At 36.5% G+C, this 16464-nt stretch overlaps 1 protein-coding gene across 5 annotated transcripts in view; it reads right to left on the minus strand.

Moving 5' to 3' along the window:
• Positions 1-641: 641 nt before the first annotated feature.
• The window catches only part of LOC6498081 (tyrosine-protein kinase Btk29A), a 40416-nt gene continuing 24593 nt past the window's right edge, over positions 642-16464 (minus strand). For 2 of the 5 annotated variants that reach the window (XM_001962009.4, XM_014906483.3), the window contains exons 6-13: positions 3624-3832; positions 3424-3540; positions 3280-3360; positions 3089-3219; positions 2893-3021; positions 2059-2831; positions 1863-1996; positions 642-1803 (exon numbers count right to left, since the gene is read on the minus strand). In XM_001962009.4, the coding sequence (XP_001962045.1) occupies positions 1705-1803; positions 1863-1996; positions 2059-2831; positions 2893-3021; positions 3089-3219; positions 3280-3360; positions 3424-3540; positions 3624-3832 (1673 nt within the window). In that variant the 3' untranslated portion in view covers positions 642-1704. Of the gene's footprint in view, positions 1804-1862; positions 1997-2058; positions 2832-2892; positions 3022-3088; positions 3220-3279; positions 3361-3423; positions 3541-3623; positions 3833-6141; positions 7386-13100; positions 13330-16464 lie in introns of those variants that run through there. The other 3 variants (XM_014906480.3, XM_044716572.1, XM_014906482.3) reach the window with 3 other exon arrangements.

Here is a 16464-nt window from a genome sequence, read left to right on the forward strand (position 1 = left end):
GGGTTTCATGGCAATAAACGTATTTAAATGTTTATCGTATAAGTTTATGTATATTTTTAAATATATATAGTTCTATATGCATAGGCGCAATGAATCAACTAAGCGGCATATTTATGTATTAATAGTGTAATTTGTAGATTGCATATGTTGACCTTAGTCGGATAGTGGCTACAGCAAGGATATTGCGGTTTGGCTGAGAAATCGCAGAGGCTCCTCGGCTCAGTAAGAGGAATCATCATAGAATAGACATCTTGTGGATCGGCTAATACTACATATTTATTTATATAGTCTTACTGGCTACCACACTCACTTATAAACGTATACAAACCTAAGCATATTCTTTCATTTTTTTCTTTTTTTGTGTATAGTTCGTATCTCGTATCAAAATGCTGTATCAAAGTTGTAAAAATGCGCTATTGGTGTTACGGCTTGATTTGGTGTTTTGATTCGGTTTCAATTGGGCGTTTCTATCTTGTATAGTCTGGCTATAAGTCTATGTGAGTTGCATCTATTTTTGGTTCTTTTCTCCTGTTCTGATCGTGGCTCGAAAATGCGTGAAACCGAGTGCTCTGTGCTTGGCAGTCTTCGAATTTCGCAAAAAATAAGCAAATAAAACTTATAAAAATGGTAATAAAAAATAATTAAATGTTTATCGTACATTTTATTTGATTTTTTGTATGTTTTTTGTTTTCTTCTTTTATAGTCTTACATGCAAAATGGTAAAATTAATTAAGTAAAACTCTTCATAAAAATACGGTAAAATATATGCATATCGATGTCGATAAAAAAACGAAAAAATTCAATTAAAATATAAAGCATATGGTATAAATGTCTCATATATATATATTTTTTTTTTAAATCGTACTCGTTTCATACGTTTGAGCGTGGGAGAAGTCATCGCAAGATCAAAATTAAATACAAATAATAAGAATCGTCTGCAAGAATTAAACAATAAATCACAAAACTTAGGCTAAGCACGTAAAAATCTATTCTAAAAAATTGTTGGTGTTCTCTCATTCAAAACATCATCAACTTCGGTTCCATTTAAATCATCGATTATATATCAGTTGTGCAAACATTTCGCTTTCGACTTGAGGCTTACATTATAATTTTTAATGCTTAATCAGTTTTCTCAGTTTTTGTTTCCATCTTCTCATCGTTCTTTAGAGATAATCATATACTTTACTTAGCACATTGGCCATCGCTATTTTATAAAAGCACAATCATAATTTTTCCGTTCGCTTTCGGTATGTGAAATGTATCAAAAATTGGACTATTAACTACAGTTTACTATACTTTAATCCTTTTTTTTTCTCTTCTCATATATATATCTATATATATTTATGTATTTTAATTGTAGTTGCTATAAGTGACTGTCAGTAGTTGCGCTCTGGGTCTTCCGACTACCGACTAACAGTTAACGCTTTTATAAACATAATGATATCATTCGTCAGCTCTGGCTCTATCAAATAATCCAAGTATGAATCTGGCTTTTGCTTAATTAATTCTTAATCTTCCATATACATGTATGCATAAATCTATATATATTTATATATATATATATTATATTTCTTCTCTCCGCCGACTTTAACTCTAATTTTAATGCCTTGTTATGTTTTCATTCTTTTTTGTTTTTTTTTTTAAATACGAATAAATTTCTTCAATATTTTTTATGATGCTTCAGTGCGTGTTGGGAGCTGCTTCTTAGTCTGTTAGCGTCTGGGCCACAAGAGCCAGTTGGTCCATGAGAACGCGGAAAGCAGGACGCTCCTCGGGTCCATGTGACCAGCACAACTTCATGACCTGATTAGAAAACAAAAAATTAATAAAAAATTTAAGGAAAGTGCTACTCATTCACTTACATCATAAATCTCCTTGGCACACGACTTTGGTTTCTCTAGAATTATTCCGCGCTGAACACGCTCCACAACCTCGGTGTTCTTTAGGCGACCGTATGGCATCTTGCCACAGGTGAAGATCTCCCACATAAGGACTCCTAAATCATAAGAAATATTAATTAGTAAAAACATTAGAAGAAGAAAATTAAGAAAAACTCACCGTAAGCCCAGACATCGCTCTTGGAGGAGAAGCGCGTATAGTTGAGGACCTCGGGCGGTGCCCACTTGATGGGGAACTTGGTGCCGCCGGAGCTGGTGTACTGATCATCGAGGACGTAGCGGGCCAAGCCAAAGTCAGCCACCTTGACCACATTCTCGGAGCCAACGAGACAGTTGCGGGCAGCCAGATCCCGATGGATGTAGTTGTGGCGCTCCAGGTAGGTCATGCCCTTGCTCACCTGTATGCACATGTCCAGCAGCAGACCCATGTTGCCAATTAGGGTCTTCTCGTGCCGGCGCAAGTAGTTCAACAAGGAGCCATGCTTCATGTATTCGGTGACAATGTAAATGGGTCGGTGCTTGGAGCACACACCATACAGCTGCACAAGATTGGGATGCTGCAGCTTGGTCATCACCTTGGCCTCCTCGATGAAGTCGTCCTCGGACATGGTGCCCTCCTTCATCATTTTGACGGCGGTGTCTATCGATCCACGCCACTTGCCGCGGCGCACCACACCGAACTGCCCAGATCCCAGTTCCTCCATCAGCATCAGCTCCATGGGATGGATCTCCCATTTGTCGTGCGATAGTCCAGCTGTTGGTGGCACTGGACGGTCGCAGGGCGAGGACTTCAATCGGCAGGCCAGTCCTCCGGAATTGTGGCGATGGTAGTTGATCAGATCCGGGATAGTTTCGCAGCAGTGCTTCTCGCTCAAATAATACTCGCAGCGGGCATTCTGCTTAATGTGATAGTGTTTAACATGCGATTGTGGACTGTAAGATAAATATTTTATATTATATTTCATTCTTAACTAACTAATCTTTAGTAACTTACACTTTGGTATGCAGTGAGAGTGTGTAGAGACCCTTGGTCGATGACTTGCGCACCACAAAGCAGCCCTCTTTGTCGCCCTGCTTCAGCAGGGACTCGGCTCTTTGTCGCGACATATCACCCACATACCATCTGAAAAATACAAATATTTTATATTATAATAAGGAATTTTAATATTTTATATAATAATAATACTTACTCGTAGCGCTCAAGACCCAGCAGTGCTTTTGGCTTGACATAGTTGCTGGGAATATAGCCCACATTGCCCAAGGCATCTTTGACTTTCCACCAATGCTCTTGAGAATCATCAATTACCTCATACTCGGCGTTCTGTAAAAATAATTTTAAAATTATAAATGTAAATTAAAGAGCTATTAAAGAGTTTCTTACCTTTTCCAAAGATAAATCGCCGCCTTCAATGGCCTTGAATGGATAGAGCGCCACTACCAATTTCACAAAATGTGAATTGTCCTTTAAAAGAAAAATAAATTATATATTTAAAATTAACACACTTTATATTTTAATAACTCTCACCTTTGATTTGGAATTTGGAGTTCCAGGGGTGGGTATACCGCCAGGCATATTGGCATCCAATAGATTTCCGTTGCCGTTCAATAAAGTCGGGGATTGCTTGAAAGTTGTCAGCGAAGACTGTTGAATCGAAAGTTGAATTAGTTGCAAGTTAATTGATTGGAAGATGTATTTTGGTTTGGCTTTAAAAATATATTACTCACCTGAGGCTGTAGCGATGTGGGCGTGCAATTGCCGCCACCACCTCCTCCGCCGCCTAGGCCAAGGCTGCCGCCGCCGCCACCCACTCCACCGCCCACTCCGCCGCCGAGACTCCCCGAGCTGTTGTGCTGCAGGCTGAACTGGCTGTTGGTGGTGGAGCTGTTGGGGCTGATGCTGCGCGTTGAATTCTGGGCTGGAGAACTGCCGTTGCCTGGAAGAATACGACAAAAAATATAAAGAAATTAGAACAAAATCCATACAAGTTTGTTGCTTAAGTCTTTTGTTTTTTTTTTTTGGAAATTTTGGAAAATTTGGAAAAAAAAATATTAAATATTATTGTATAAAAATACAATCAAGTTTGTTGCCTAAGTCTTTTGTTTTTGGAGAGAAACTCTCTCTCCTAAAATTAAAGTTATAAACCAATTAAAACCTAAAAATATCTTAAATTATAAAATATTTTCACTAACCACATAATTATTGTTTACATCGTTTTTAAAAAATCCATAACCCCGCATATCAAAGTTAAATATACAAAGATATTTTTAAAATTTTGGAGCCCAGGGCTGACCAATTCATTAGCCATCTACAAAAATCACAAAATCGAATTGAAAATAAGTTGGTGGCTTGGTTTTTTTTTTGTCAGACACGATGGCCTGCGATTCTTGTCAAGGTAATAATTAATTAGAGGCTGGCACACAGCGCTGACACTGAACACTGACAAGATTTTCAATGGTTCAAGGCACCACCAGCACCAGCTCTCGGTCAGTCAGTCGCCCACAATTCGCCAAATAAATCAAAGACATTGGAAAGCTTAAGTTTAATGTGATGAGCGGCAATGTTGTTGGACTTTGCTCGCTCTGCTCGGCTTAAAACGATTTCTGTGTTTGCCAACCGGGGTTTTTCAAGTGCCTCTCCCCCCACACTACCCACCTCCCTCTATGTGAGTATTAATAACGTTAGCTCCAAAAAGTGAACTCAAAGTGTAACCCCAATTAAAGAAAAAATAAATAAAGATAAATAAATGAAACTTAAATGCCAGTCGAGAGCAGTCGAATTTCGGCAGTTGAGTGGGCGTCTATTATGCAATCGCCCTCAGCAACTCACGGCAAGTGAGTCAGTCAACAACACGCTTATGATATACATTTTATTTAATGTTTGTTTTATTTATTTCTTGATTTTCTGTGTGGATGAGCGGCTGGTAGGCGCCTGCCTCCTCCTCCTCTCTCTGCTCGAGAATCGCCAAAAACAAAAGTGAAGGTTAGTCGCGAAGCGAAAGTGACTGCCTACGGGGCTCTGGCTCTTGCTGTTATTATTTCCCAAGCTGTGAAATATTTATATATAGATTGATACGAAATTGCTCTCAGCTGAGACTTTCAATTGATAAGCCAATTTTGTTGTGAAAACATAAAGTGGGTATCTCGGCGACGCCTCCTTCTCATAAAACAACAACCAGACGAGAGCCGAGAGTTGGGGAGGAAAACGTGCCGGCAAAAGATGACAAAAGCCTTGAAGGCAATACCGTCGAGCCATGGCTCATACCACCAGCACCAGCACTGATGCAAGAGATTGAAACTAAAATAGAAAGTTTCTCCTGCACTTCCCAGCAACTGAGCCACTTGCCGGTTGTTCAGGCTTTTGTTTAGCCATTTTCCTCAGTCATTTTCCTCAGTCATTTTCCTCAGTCATTTTCCATGCAAATGAAAAACGCTTCAAGCGCAAGCTCAAGCTCTTTTCTCCTTCAAACACATCCCATATACTTATAATAACAAGAAAATTGCCATCTTTGATGTACAACTTCCTAAAGAGTTGTGGGAAATTGCAGGTTATGCTTCTTGGCCAAAAGATAAATATTTTAGTCATAAATATTTTAAAAACCTTGTAGGCCAACTTATAGCTAATAAATAAAAATATAAAAATAATCCGGTGGAGCCAGTTTAGTGGCTTATAATTTGAGAAAAAAATTGGAAAATTGCCAAACGGAAGGAAGTGAATTTTTCACGTTTGTAGCTCGCTGAAAGTTGAATCTCATAGATTATAGAGTGTAGTGGTAGTGGCACCTCAACAGGTGCGTTGCATTTCCAAGCCCACTTGCAACATTTTGTCATTACCGCTCTACCACTGAGTCTTTAAAGCTAATTGTGTAATTTTGCTTTGTCTCAGCCCCCCTGGCTCCTCTTTGGCACTACAATTTGTTATGCAAATTGCAATTCTTGTTGCGAATGCATTGTTATTGCAGCTGGCTTGGCTCAGCCTCGAGTCAAGAACTGCAAGATTGCAAGACTTTCAAACACGTGTTTGCTGCTTTGTTCTTTAATTCTAGAACTGGCAAGCAGGTGAAACTAATCAGAATAGTTGTATCATGACTCAAGACCAGGGGCTGGGAGAAAACGCCCACACACGATGGCAATAAACACGATCAAGGGCTAAGAAACTAAAGTGGTTTGTTGGAAATTGTTTTAGCCATTAGTCATAAGAGAAATAATGTTTCTTTATTAAAGTTTAGACCCTCTTCTAGCTTACCCAGCTTCAGTGCCGATAGAAGCATCATAGTTGCTTCAGCGAGTCTTCAGTTTTGTGAAGACTCTGCCGATTCCACTCAACAAAATAAGGCCACTCTTCAGCTTCGATATATCTTGCAGTAATTGTGTCAATTCACTTTCACATAAATCGCTTGTTTAGTTTTTTTTTCTCTTAATTTTTTTTGCTTTATTTTTTTTGCAATTTTTTTATGTTTTTTTTGATTTGCAATTCTTTGAACTACAGTTTCAGGTTGTTGGAAAACTGGTTTCGCGGTTGCTTCCTTTTTGCAATTTGCAGTTTGTTGTTTAGCTGTTGTTGTAGCTATTGTTGTAGATATTGTTGTTGTATATTATTGTTGTTGTTGCTGCTTACTGTTGACCTTTAAGCCGTTCCCCATTCAGAGATGCTGAGCGGCTTTTACCGTTAAAGCGGCCCTCAACAAAATAATACAACAAATGAGCTTCCTGTGATTTTATTTTTATTTCATTTATTTTTTTACTTTAATATTTTTTAATTATTATGTTTTTTTTTTTAATGTTTATGCTCTATCTTCTTCTTGGCTTTCACGCAATGGCAGAAGACGCCATTTTGAAAACATTTTCCAAGAGACAAGCCACAAACTATAATTGATTTTCTTTTCTGTTTTAAACATTAAAATGTTTTGGTTTTAATTTTTTATTCAAAAACCACAAAAACTATAATGAAATATTAATCATATTTTTTCTGATATTATTTCTTTATATTTTTATTTAAAGATGAAATTTTGAGCGCGACGCGAACTGTTTCAGCAAATGTTTAAAAGCCAACTGATTTTTTTCCAACCAGCAACTGGCAACTGGCTGAGAAAAAGCCAGCGAACAACGGAGGCCATAAACATAAAGTAAAACTTAATTGTAGCACACTGTAGAGAGTGGAGAGTGGAGAGCAGCGGAGAGAATGGAGAGCAGCAAGTAGCAGGCTCAACAAAGCAGAAGCCGCCAAGCGAAACGACTTCAACTTGAGCAACATGAAGCATACATTGGAAAAAAAAATAAAGAAAAAAGAGGGAAATAATTTAAAATAAAATGTTTAAAATTAAGAGATACAATTTATAACCTCTCTACAATTTCTCTCAGTGCATATCTATAAGAAAAACTCATAGAAACCCCCTTAAAAACAGCCTCTTCTTAGTCTTTAACTTTAAAAATTGAGAAGCTGCAACTTTTTCTTGTTATATTTTTTTTATTTTTTATTTACCAAGCCATGTGCCTCGAACTGTAAAACGGTAAAGTTCCATAATGGCCACATGCAACAATGGCAAAAATAAAGAAATAAAAAAACTAAAACCATTACAACAATTACATCAATGAAACAAAACTTTTGAACTTTTCGAGTACAAAGTTTTTCGGAGAACAAAAAGCACAAAAAATGGCAAAGTGTGTGGAAAAAAGCAAAAGAAAAGAAAAAAAACTAAAAAAAAATAAGTAAAGTTTCTTGTGATTTTTATTTTTTTTTTGTTTTAAAGCCAAGAGGAAGATGAAGCAACAGGCAAGAAAATCTACAAAAAAAAAAAAGAGCAAGAGAGGCTTTGTCTGCACACCTTGGCAGGTGAGTTAATGGTTGAGAGTGTATGAGTGTGAGTGCGAGTGTGTGTGTGTATTTGGAAGCTCAAGCCGGTAGCTAATAAATAAAAAAAAAATTGTTGGTAGTTGGTTGGCAACAAATGTTGCCAAGAGTTATGAGCAACATGTTGCAGGGGTTGTAGAGTAGCTGGAGAAATAAAATAATACTTTTATAAATAAAATATTAAAAAATAAACAATTGTTTAATTGTATATTTTTAATTTCATGAAATAAACTTAAAAAACCCCACTTATTTTCTTTAAACAACAACATATTACTTTATTTTCAAAGAAATCTTTTCTAAAATGCCCAAAAGTAGGCAACAGTTTCTGAACATAAGGTCTCTAGGCCAAGATGCACTTGTAATTGTTTAAGTTAAAAAGCTAAAAAAAAGGGGGGAAAAAAAGGCAAAAAAAAACATGATAATTATGCTAAAAAGAAAAGCCAGCTGGCACAAGTCTCAGCAACTAATGCTTTGCTTTCAGAGACCATTTAGCGCCTTTAACAAATGGGTTTAGACAAGCAATGTAGGAGTGAGGCGACAAGTGTCTTCCGGTTTACCATTTCTTCTCAGCTTGTCAGGTGACTTGATATTTCTTTATTATTTAAGGTTAAAAAAATGAAGTAATAAACTTTCTATTTAAACTCGAACTTGTTGCACTCGAACTGCAAATTAAAGATTAACCTTCCTAGTCGAAAAAAAAAAGAAAAAAATTAAGGTTAAATGCTTACATCCGAGGCTCATAAAAAAGCGTGTGAAAAATAGCCAACTAATTGGCAAGTTGCATGTGGCAAAGAAAACAAATAATTACACGCAGATTGTTTGAAAAATTGTGCAGTCAGTAGAGTTGGCCGCAAAACAATAACAAAATAAAAATAACAAAAAATAATAATAATCAAACAGGAAACGGCAAAAGACAACAAATTGTAATTGTTTCTGCGTCTCTGGTCTCTGACTGTTTTTGGCCGTTTGTCTCTTGTTGTTGTTATTGTTTTTTGTTGTTATGCAAATGTGGGTTAATAACATTTTAACGCATGCGCCATGAATGCAAAAACATTGCGGCAAACTTGGCTACCAAATCACTCTGGAATTCTAATCAATTTGCAAACATTTTTCGCAAAACTTGCGCAACTTGTTGGGTTTCTTAGTTGCGATTATCTCATAGAGCCAAGTGTTAGAGCCAAGTGGCAGTAGTGGGTGTTAGCTTCCCCAATCAATTACACACTTTACACGACTTGATTAATTGCTTTGACGAACGGTAATTTGCTTAGCCAATTTATGGCCAGGAATGCAACGAATTAAATATTCGATACTGTCTAGAAACCTGCCACCCTGGCATTCAATGCTAGACGGAAGTGGCTTATAATTCAATAAGGTTATTAGCTGGAAAGGGGAAGATTATAATGGGAAAGAGCTAGGAAATAAGCTATATAACTTGTGCCAAATAAATTCTATTAATTTATTCCAAAAAGCATACATATTTCCTAACTCTTCAAAGAAATCCCTCTTAATCAAAGTCACTATCCCTAGGCCATCCCTTAATCTCTCGATTTGAAACAATAGCCACTCCCCCCTGTGGGGCTTTATGGCGCCCCATTAACACAACATAAACCAAAGCCCCAACAAAGCCTGAATAAAGCCAAAAATCAATCGAATCAAACCCATTTGCATATGAGAAGCGGGGCGTTGCTGATTAATATTTTTCATTTTATTTTTTCATTTTTTTTTTTGAAGACCTATATTTTAGGATTTCTTGTGAATTTTGCAGCCAGCAGCTTGCATTCAAGATTGTGTATATTTTTTATGCATTTTTAATGAAAGCATTTAGGTAGAGATCTGGCTTCAGAAATTCAAAATCATAAAGTTGATAAGCAACTTTTGTGAGCTACTCTCTGACCTTGATGTTTTATGGTTTATTTTTTTGGGTTTTTTTTTACTTATATTTTTTTGTCTCTAAAAAGACATTTTTCCATTTTCAGGCAAGTCGTCTTCTTGGCTTGTCAATAATTTTATACTTTTCGCATCTCGATGCAAATTGAATTTACAATAAATTAAAATATTGGACAGCAACCGGAATCATGTTGACGTATTTTCCATAGCAACAGAATAAAAAATAAAGGTAAAAAAGAACTCAGGTGCACCTTTTCACCGATTCGTGGTCTTTTCAAGAGAGTCACAACCAGAGATTGCTCTGTCGGTTTAAAGACAATTTACAATAATATTTAAATACGCTTTTTGCAACCGCTTTTGAGTCGTAGCAGGTAACTGGTTTGGCGACTGCCCGGCCAGCTCGAGCTAAGTTCAGTTTTAAAGACTTTTAAGTTATAACTTGGCTCAACTCGAATTGCGTTGAGCCGAGATCTGAACGTGCTCGGGCCATTGCCGGTTCACCAGATATGTAGCCAGCTAGCAGTCTCCTCAGCTCTGGGTCGTCCGTCCGTCGATGGGTTTTCGTTTTCGTTTAGCCGCAAATTTTTTAAACCGAATTCAGAGAAGGCTATTTCAAGCAAATTGGAAATGGAATCGGAATTCACACGTCAGCAGCACGGCGGTAAATCCCATACGGGGGACTCGATCGACTCTAAACATGGCCAAGATCTATTTGTCAGCTTATTGGAGGGTAGGAGGAGGGGCACAGGTACTGGTGGTGGTGGCAGGTGAGCCGCCATAATAATTAACATCTGCATCAGGCTTTTTGCGGTGATTTCGCATTGCGGCACGAACCAAGTTCTGTGACGTCATATCGAGCACACGTTTTTTTTGCTATTATGGGTTTAAAATGTGAGGAAATTCTAATTGCTATGTGTTTTTTTACTCAATAAAGGAAATTACTAAAAATTTTGTAAAATATAGACTTTAAAGGGCGTCCTTACAAGGTCTGACCAGGATAACGGTTTATTCTTTTCTTTGGCGATGAAACAACTTCGATACTAAGCCCTTGAAGCTTAGCTTTTATCGATAAATCGTGCTTAGCTTAGTCTAGTATTGCCAAATCCTGTCAACAAAATTACCGTTATGCTTCTTGTTGGTGATGGACCAACTTTAATAGCATCGCCTTAAAGCTCAGCTTATACCGATAGATTGTGCATTGCCTAAGTCTAAGAAAAGCTCATCCCTAAAAGTATTTACAGGAGTAATCAGAAAGTGTGTGCTTTTTGCTGTATCTAATCACTTGACTTTAAAAAATACAAATAAAAACTTCAAGAATTTTTTGCCAAGTTATAGTAATTAACAGAATTATTATTTAATAACTCCTGTAAACAGAATTACATCTTATACTTCCTTTTTGTGATGGGCCAACTTCAATACCATCACCATAAAGCTCAGCTTATATCGATAAATCGTGTTAAGTCTAACATTTGAACATTGCTTAACACTATAATTGTTAACAGGATTAATCAGGAAGTGTGTCTTAGCTGTATCTCCTCACTGAATAAGAAAAAACTTCAAGAATTCTTAACCAATTTACACTAATTTACGGAGTATTTAAAATAACTCTAGCAAACTCTGAGAAAAAAAGCCAAGAAACCATGTAAATTGAATGTTTCTGGTCAATTGTTTTGGTCAACTTGAAAGCAGCCAGAGCCGCTGAACAATCAGCAAGTGCCTCAAGAAAGAGACAAGAAATGCAGCTTAAAAAGAGACAGAGTGTAAAGCTGCCAATGGCTTGTGCGCTTGGCTCAAATTGCAAATGCAAATTGCAAATTTTTGTGGTCATTGTTAAGTAAAGGCCATAAATAGGCACACCGAACACACAACAACAATGCAATAATTTTATTGTCAACTTTGGCATGCCAATCAGCCAAAAGCAAAAAAGCTAAAATCCAAAAAGAAAACAAAGCCCGAGTGAGCACAAAGTAAAACTGAAAGTCTAGCGAGAAAAAATACAAAAAAAACTCAAGCAAAGTGGGGCGTGCTAAAAAAGAGCTGGACAAAGGTGGCTCTAGACGTAGAGCCAAGCTAGCATGATGGAGCAGCTTTCAATCTTGGTGTCTTGCATATGAAATTACCATGCAGAAGAAGCACACTCACATCTCTGATGCCTCCGGAGAATTCTACACAGAAGAATCTACAATTTTGTCCACACTTTCAGTTTTATTGCAGCTTCGGCTTCGTGTCTTTGGCTTTTTTTCTTCTGGGCTTGGCCGACGACGACTGCTAATTGATTTCAATTATGCAATTGCCAAGTCCCCATCTCTCAAGTCTTCTGCCATGACTCCTCCTGTCTTTCTTTATCGTGTGCCTGGCATCGGCAACGGCATGGGGGTCTCCTCGCCCCAGCTGCTGTCATATGCTCCTATGTTCTTCTGCCGATCTGTGGTGCTCCACTGCTGACGATCATCTAATAACCGCCTGCCCAGCCATCCAAGCCATCCATGCCATCCCAGCCATGGCCATATAATCATGATAATTGTCAGGGAGCGACAGGGAAGAGGGAATCCTCGATTGCATCGACCGACTGTCGCTAAATGCTGGCTTTGGCTTCAAAAACAGTGCAAGAAAAAGTGTCTAAAAAGTAAGGTAGACTCTTTTATTGATGACTGTAATGGTATTTTGTATTTAATAATTTTTTTTAGTGTATTTATATTTTTTCTTGTCTTTAAAGCTTACAGATAATCATCTCTAGTGACGCCTCTGAGGGATAAATGGCCTCCATCATACTTTTAAGGAGTTGAGCCTTCGATTTGCATGTCAAGACAAGTTTCAAATTAATGTGACCATCGTTCCAGATAGTTCCTAGACTTTTTCACCACTATTTTGTATAATATCAAATCTAATTACTAACTTTAAGCAAATCCTAGACTTTTTTAAGCTTTTTTCTTTATTTTTTTAAGACAAGTCTTTATAGAAAGCCTCTCTCCACTTTTGCATGTTTCAAATTAATGTGACCATCACTCCAGAATGTTTTATTTCATTTCCGTTTCTTTATTTCTTTATTTTTCAACACTATTTTTTATAATTTCTCATCTAATTACTAATTTTAAGCAAATCTTAGACCGTTTTAAGCTTATTCTTTATTCTTTAGAAGACAACCTTATAAAGAAACCCTCTCCCCACGTGTATACCCTTAATCTCTTTATTTTCTTCAACAAAAAGCTTAATCTATATGTATATTTTCTTTATTTTTTTGTTTATAAATTAATAGCATTGTGTTATTCGTACAATAAGTGTTTTACAAAATTCTCGGAAGTATCTTGACTTGCTCCGCAAAGGCAAACAAGCTTGTTTTCATGTTTATTTGTCACAAAAAATTGGTAATCCCCCAAGGTGGCACAAGTATTGAACTCTGTCGGATCACTTGTCGGAGCCGAAGTCCAGATGTTTTAAAGTCTTATTTTTTTTGAGGAGATATTTACCTTCTTTGGTCTTGGAACTGGTCAGGCTGTGACCGATGTGGTTCCAGAAGTTAAGCCGGCAGCCGAACACTTTCATTTCCTTGACGCGCTCCTTCATGTTGCCAATAACGCTCGTTTCGGCCAAACTCACGCAGGGAATCATTTGGGAGAATGACAAAAAAAAATAGACTTAGCGTTTCACACGCTTTTTTCCAACTTTTTTTTTGTAATTTTCTATTAATTTTAACTGCTGGCAGGAGGGAAAAATAAATTTGTTTAAACACTGACGCGTTTTGGGTCATAAAATCAGGCAGTGCTTTAAGCCAAACGAAGCGATTTGGTATTAATTTTTTTTATTTGAACCGATTTAGGCACACGTTCCTCAAAAAAACACTCGTACATTCGGTTGAGACTTAATGAGCTCCTGGCTCAAGTACACAGTTTGCGGAAGCACACTTCAAGTCCATCATGGATGCTTCTTTAATTGCCCAAAAAAACAAACAAACAAAAAAAAGTTAAAGTCAAAACAATCAATCAAAAAGAGTTGAGGAAGCCGACGAAATTTCAATTCCTGTTTTTTGGCAATTGAATATAAATATTAGGCATTTTTGTCTATGATTTTAGCTATTTTTTTAATGGAATTTTTAGCCATTTTCATTGCAGAATATCTATATCCTAGAAACCAACTTGGCATAGATTGCAAGAAAAAATGGTAATGATGCTAGAGATGATGATGCAGCAGCCTCATAAGTCGGTTGAGGTTGCCCCCATCATTATCGACAATCATCATCAGCCTCATTGATTTTCGCATTGTAATTGTTCGACTGAAGCCCACAAGATTAATAATCAATATCTAGTGTCTTCGAATCTCAACAAAAACAAGAAAAAGAAGACTAAATAGAACAATTTTCATTTTGTGGCAAGTTACAACCTTGAGGCAAATAAAACGCACCCAGATGGGTATCCAAAAAAAAAATAATAAATTAAAAATAAAGTGTAGAAGCAAAGATGATCAAAAAAAACAAAGCTTTAGACAACAATCTATAGCCGTGGGCAGTGAAGACCTAGGCGCAGTTCATTGAGCTCCACTGTAAGGCGTATTTTGATTTTTTTCTCTCTATTTTAGTAGCAACTGTTGGCAGCATAATTAACATCAATTTCAAGTCGCTTTTTTCTATTTCTGTTGGTTCCTTAATTTAGTGGAACAAACACACACAAAATCGAATGAACTTTCAAAATGATTAACGAGTCTCGGCTTGCGGTTTACGCAGAATAGGCGTGGCTCGGTGTTAGAGTCTATTTGGAGATTAATAGAAGCTTGATAGACTTTTAAATCGATAAAGGAATGATCTGTGGAGTTGCGAAGCAATCGATACTATCGATTATTTTTGTTAGGGGGAATATTGGTTATATTTTTGAAGAGAATTTAAGTTTCGACAGCCAGTTTGTTGTTATTTTGTTTATAAAAACTTGGAAGAAACATGGAAATCTACCAAAAAAGCCTATACATTTTCTAAATTTCCTAAAAGATGCTCCAAAAATCGATTGTTTTTCAAAATATGTCTTGAAAATCAATTTTTTGCAGCTCTAAGGACCAGTTCTTAAAAGAATTAGCCCTTTTTAAGCACAAATTATATGAAAATTGTTAATTTTTATTTATTTTGTTTGGCTAAAAAATCGATATTATCGATTCTTATGGTGGAGGACGATTATTGGTTATATTTTTGAGGGAATCGAAGCAAAGACCGCCAGTTTTTCGGTATTTTCTTTTAATAAAACATACAAGAACCTTGAAAACGAACTAAAAAGCCTAAAAATTTGTTTAATTTATCGATATTAATCGATGATTTTGTAAAAGATCCCTTGAAAATCCATTTTTCCATTTCTAATGTTCAGTTTTAAAAAGAATTTGCTTTTTTTAAGCTAAAATAATCTTCTAATTGTTTATTTTTTATTTCCTTTATTAAAAATGTATTATCTAATTTATCAAAGTAGCCACTTTTCCAAGGGCACCTCAACTGAATAGTTTATTTGAGAAAAACCAAGCTGAAAACTAAGCTGAAAATTTGTTGAAAACTCTGGGAAACTACAGAAAACAATGGACTAGTATTTATAGTTGATTCAATCAGAGTTTAGAGAAGCTCTTTGTTGTTGATTTGCAACTAATTTGTGATACAGATTTCAGTTAGAGAGACTCGTGTCGAATTGGAAAAGTGAAATTTTCACGCCTTCCACAAAAAAACAACCAAAAAATAGCCAATAAAAGTTTCGACATTAATTACATGTGAGTGTTGACACAAAAAACGAACTTTTACTTGTCGTAAACTATAAAAAACCGAGTTGAATAAATGAATATGTGGAGCTGTGACATATTGACGTTGTATTGACCTTGCCTGACCCTTGACTGTCGCGGAGAAAGATTTAAGATTTAAGATGCTGTCGAGGAGCGAAAGCAGTTTAAGTTAAGAAACAGTTTAAGATAAAAAAATAAACCGTTTGGGGCGTGGCAAAGTGAAAGAAAGCAACCGCTTTGACCTGATTCCCGAAAGCCAAAAAAAAAGTCTGAAAAAATGAATAAAAAATAAGCAAGTTGAGGAGCGTGAACAAAGCAAATCCGCCAAATAATTTAAAGCGGTCAAGCGGCGAAGGGAAAAATAATAAAAAAAAAAAAGAAATAATCTTAAGCTTTCGCTTGTCATGTTTTTGTTGTGGTTCCACTTTTCTTGCCCCCCTCTCTTAAGCTCCTAAATAAAATGGCACGTAGCTGACCTTGACCCCCTGGCTTTTGGGGCAAACATAAAATGCAATTTTTATTAACCGCAGCAGGTCGACCAACAAATTGCAATTGAATCCTTCCTTCCTTCCTTCTTCTTCTGGCCTGGGCCAATTTACTTTTTTTAGCCAATTTTTTATCCAAATTGCTAACGGTACAAAAAAAAAATTTTTAAAACCAAGTGCAGTCTGACTCTTTTTTTTTAACCAGTTTTGTGGCAAAAAAAAAAAAGAGTAGAAGGAGAGAAAAAGGAGAAAAACTTGTTTCCGATTTTTATTTGCAACCTTCGAAGAGGCATCCAAAAAAACTACCTTTAAGATAGTCTATCTGAGAGTCAGACACACACAGTATAAGTATGTATCTGTGAGGTATAGAAGTATAACCGTTAGGAGATCCTTGGAGTTGTAAGCCTGGTTTGCATTATAAATTGAGAGACAAACAGCCACACAAGTGGTTTGGCCTGTTTCCTGGCCCGAGAGATAATTAGCTGGAGGTACCTGCTACACTTGAGTATCTGTAAGATACATTTAACTATTTGTGAGGTATCTGAGAGGTATAAAGATAGTTTTTTTTTGTTTTTTTGAGGTTTAGATGGCAATCTTTTAAAAGAAA

This window comes from Drosophila ananassae, chromosome 3R (genome assembly GCF_017639315.1).
Source record: "Drosophila ananassae strain 14024-0371.13 chromosome 3R, ASM1763931v2, whole genome shotgun sequence".
Lineage (NCBI taxonomy): Eukaryota > Metazoa > Arthropoda > Insecta > Diptera > Drosophilidae > Drosophila > Drosophila ananassae.